Source organism: Monopterus albus, unplaced genomic scaffold, assembly GCF_001952655.1.
Source record: "Monopterus albus unplaced genomic scaffold, M_albus_1.0 scaffold72.1, whole genome shotgun sequence".
NCBI classification, from domain to species: Eukaryota; Metazoa; Chordata; class Actinopteri; order Synbranchiformes; family Synbranchidae; genus Monopterus; species Monopterus albus.
The window spans coordinates 297,906-301,656 of NW_018127952.1; the positions used below are offsets into that span (position 1 = coordinate 297,906).

At 39.9% G+C, this 3,751-nt stretch overlaps 1 protein-coding gene across 1 annotated transcript in view; it reads right to left on the bottom strand.

Annotated features, from left to right (window-relative positions):
- The window catches only part of leo1 (LEO1 homolog, Paf1/RNA polymerase II complex component), a 10,426-nt gene extending 7,022 nt beyond the window's left edge, over window positions 1–3,404 (bottom strand). The window contains exons 1-4 of the mRNA XM_020605673.1: window positions 3,281–3,404; window positions 2,079–2,227; window positions 1,101–1,390; window positions 212–420 (exon numbers count right to left, since the gene is read on the bottom strand). Of these exons, the coding sequence (XP_020461329.1) occupies window positions 212–420; window positions 1,101–1,390; window positions 2,079–2,227; window positions 3,281–3,338 (706 nt within the window). The 5' untranslated portion in view covers window positions 3,339–3,404. The remainder of the gene's footprint in view (window positions 1–211; window positions 421–1,100; window positions 1,391–2,078; window positions 2,228–3,280) is intronic.
- Between the last annotated feature and the right edge of the window lie 347 nt (window positions 3,405–3,751).

A 3,751-nucleotide genomic window follows, 5' to 3' on the forward strand; every position in this document is an offset into this window, starting at 1 on the left:
GGAAAAAATGAACTTAAATGATTTTAGCATATGGCTGCAATATAACAAAGAGGGAAAAATTTAAGGGGGTCTGAATACTTTCCGTACCCACTGTAGAGCCTTAACCCTCTTCCACAAACTCTAATGTGTCAAGACTAACTCGGAAGGCCGGCTCTTGATCCAGACTGCACACAACATTTCCTCTGTCTTTAACAGAAGACCCCTGGAGTACCTGACTTCCTGTTTCTCTGCCCTTCGTCGTCAGAGTTCTCTCTTTCTTCGTCAGAATAATGACATTTCTCCTCCTCATCCTCTGACTGGTCACTCTTAGCCCCTCTGTCCCACTTCTCATCATCGGACTGGTTGTCCCTGCCAGAAGCTTCTCCGTCAGAGTGAGGGGTGCCTGGCACCGATTGTGGAGTCCCAGGATCACTGTGCACGCTGATATAAAACAAATTGATTTGAAAAATATATAAAGAAATTAAAATCTCATAATAATAAAGTCTCATAATGACATTACAGTTTAGATTGTCACTTTGTTTTCTGTCTGCCAAGATGAATAAAAAAAAAATAAAAAAAACTAGTGAGTTTGTAGCTACTGGCAATAAGATCGACTACTGACAGCTGAAGAAGCAATCCTTAGTTCTTTCTTCCCTTCTGATATTGAGGAACTTTATTATTCTAGAAAATAAAATCTAAAATCAGTGCACAACAAGGATGATCACTGTTAATCAATCAGTAATTAAATTTAAAGCAACCTCTTTACAACCCCTTTTCTATCTGTCCATGTGCTACACCACCAGGATCACATGTACTTTGTTTTATTGCAGCTGAGTTTACGGTAGCACTCCTAGTGCTGGTCCCAAGCCCACATAAAATGGGGAAGGTTGGGTCAGGAAGAAATACTTAGTAGGACCAACTCACTCTTGGGATTGTTTTTTTTTTCAAGGGATTTGTTTACAATATTAAAAATATAGACTATCCCAACAGATGTATACAAATATCCTCTGTAGATAGCATGTACTGTAAAATATTTGCATCTTCAATACTGTGTCCCCTCTGACGTCTTCTCACATTCATCTAGTTAAATAATGAGGCGCATCCAGGGTGTGTTGTTATACCTTCTGTCTGAGCGGATGCTGCCCCTCTCAGAGCGAGGGCTTTCTGCTCCAGACATCCCACTGCCAGCCAGGCTCCCTGCATCTGACCGGTGACCCCTATCTTCCTCGTCTTCATCCTCATCCAGGTGGCCAGGCTCTGAGCCACTGTGCTGCTCTGCATCAGACTGATCAACGTCACCCTGGTCCGAACATATGCTGGCATCTGACTGATTCCCTGACCGTTCAGACTGGTTGTCGCTGCCGCTGTGTTGACTGTGTTGCTCATCCTCGCTGTCATCTCCAAACAGCTCCTATTAGGTGGAAGGACAGGTGAGTATGTTTAGTTAATGTACAGATCGCCATCAATGCTGCACATGATCCTCTCTCCCATTCTGCAACTACAGACACAGGTCACTCCATCCATGACAGAGGTGTATATATAATGTTTGCAAGTTTCTCAGTGTCACTAGCAGCCCGACGATGTATTCATGGGGGCTGGGGTGGAAATTTTTCCCACAGTTGTAACAGCCTTCTAAGCAGAACTTTAAAAAAAGTGACTTATGTGATGATATCTGAGTGTGTCTGTTATTAAATGGACCTATATACTGTTAACTTCTTTGTTTCCTCTAATTATGTAGTGAATGCTACAAAAAAGCCTTTTAAAAATGTTTACACACTTTACATGATCAAACCTAAGCTTAAAATTATCCTTTGTTCTAGATAACAATGATATCTTGAATGAGAACACACTGTAAGCCAATGTGTTTTGTCAGGATTGTTTCCACCTGGTGACCTCCATTTTACTGCTATGTCTCATAACGGGTCTAAAACACAGACACTACAACCTGACTCCATTTTGAACTGCAGAATTAACAATTCTGACAAAATTTGAATAATTGATCTTTAATAGCTGGAAGCACGTCTGTTGTCTACTCTCACACTACAAAACCTAAATTCATCATTTGTGCTGAGTGTCATCGGTCAAACAACAGAACACACCTTATTCATAATGGGTTTTCCTGCCTCCTGGCCTTCGTCTTCGTCATCATCATCTCGTTCTCGCTCACTGTCGCTGCCGCTGCCTGAGGCGTTGCTGGCGGATCGAGGCCTTTCCTGCTCTGAGTCTGAACCAGAGCCAGAGCCAGATTCTAAAACACAATTAAAAATATATTAGGATGTTGAATATTTAAGACCAAAACACTGCATGACACACTCTGCACTGACAGCTCATTTTCTCACAGCAGTAGACAGATTTCACTCCTTTTGCAGACTAAACCTTGGTAATTTAAATACAATACACTGCTTTTTAATTTATTACTTTTCTCCCAAACCCATTTATTCATGCATTCACTGTGTAAATCCTCAAAAATATTCCAGTCAACTGTCAAAAAACCTTCAAACATACAATAAAAGGTAAATAATCTGAGTCTGTCATAATGCTATGACGTTTTCCCCACAGTTTTCTACTATGTACAAGGCAAAATAACACATCAAATGTTGTGGCCAAACACACAGCAAGATATCAGTGGCCAGTGAGTTGGAGAACACGTGCAGATTTTAGTTTAAATTCCAGGTCTACAGTCTTTATTCCTCAGTTCTACAACATATAAAATCACAGTCAAGAAATTTTACCATCCCTTTTTAACCTGACAGGTCATTTTAACTAGCTCTTTGATTTGTCAAGTGTTTCATATGTGGAACCAACCAAAAACATTGTAGTAGTTTTGTCAGTATAATGCAAACTACTACCACAACAATAAAAGCATAGTTAAAGCAAAAGCTCTCTCACGGTGTGGATCCACACTGAATATTATTATCCGTCTATAGGTGGAATTTATAGCCGAGTCCGATGCCACACTATTGCACTACATTACATTTTACAACCTACTGTAAGTTTGAATACATATTTTACAGCTCAAACTGCTGTTCGTGCGACAAGAAGACTTGACTGATAGCTTTAGTTAACTACAGGAAAAAATGCGCCGTTATCTGTAGATAACCCCTTGTAGCTGCATGCTGATGCCTATTGATGTTTTATTAAAGGAAGTTGCTGCTCCTGACGCTAACCTTAACACTGTAACGTTCAGGGTCCAATTCCGATCATCGTTTGTGCAAAGCTAATTTCTGCCTCGCATACGGAAACACTGGATACCCGCATAAGATAACTTCATACACGTCAAAGTCTGAAAAGAACCTGTTACCTCGCTGATCATTGTCGCTTTCCCCCTCACTCCCGAACAATTCATCCATGTCAGCCATTTCTTCAAAACTGTGGTAAAATGTGACCCACAGGAAAGAAACGACCAGCGGCACGTTTTGTTTCCGAGGTCAAGCTGAAGCCATCGTGCTGATGTAGTGAGCCACTTCAACCACTAGGGGGAGCTATGGGCCGCAGTAAACTCTGGACCTGTCGCTGTTAACCAAAACTTAACTACTATTTTGGGCCTTGTATGTTTGTAAATATGATGTTCAATAAAAATAAAATAAAAAAAAAACTAATATTTTGAATTATTGAAAAATAGGCCTACAAGTAACATTTTTAGAATTACGTTAAATTATTTTTAATTTCTTAAGAAATTAGATATTAAAAATAAAATGAACTAAGAAAATGATACCATAATTATATGTGTAAGTATGGCGGTTGCACTGAAAATCTGTGACTGACTGTTCCT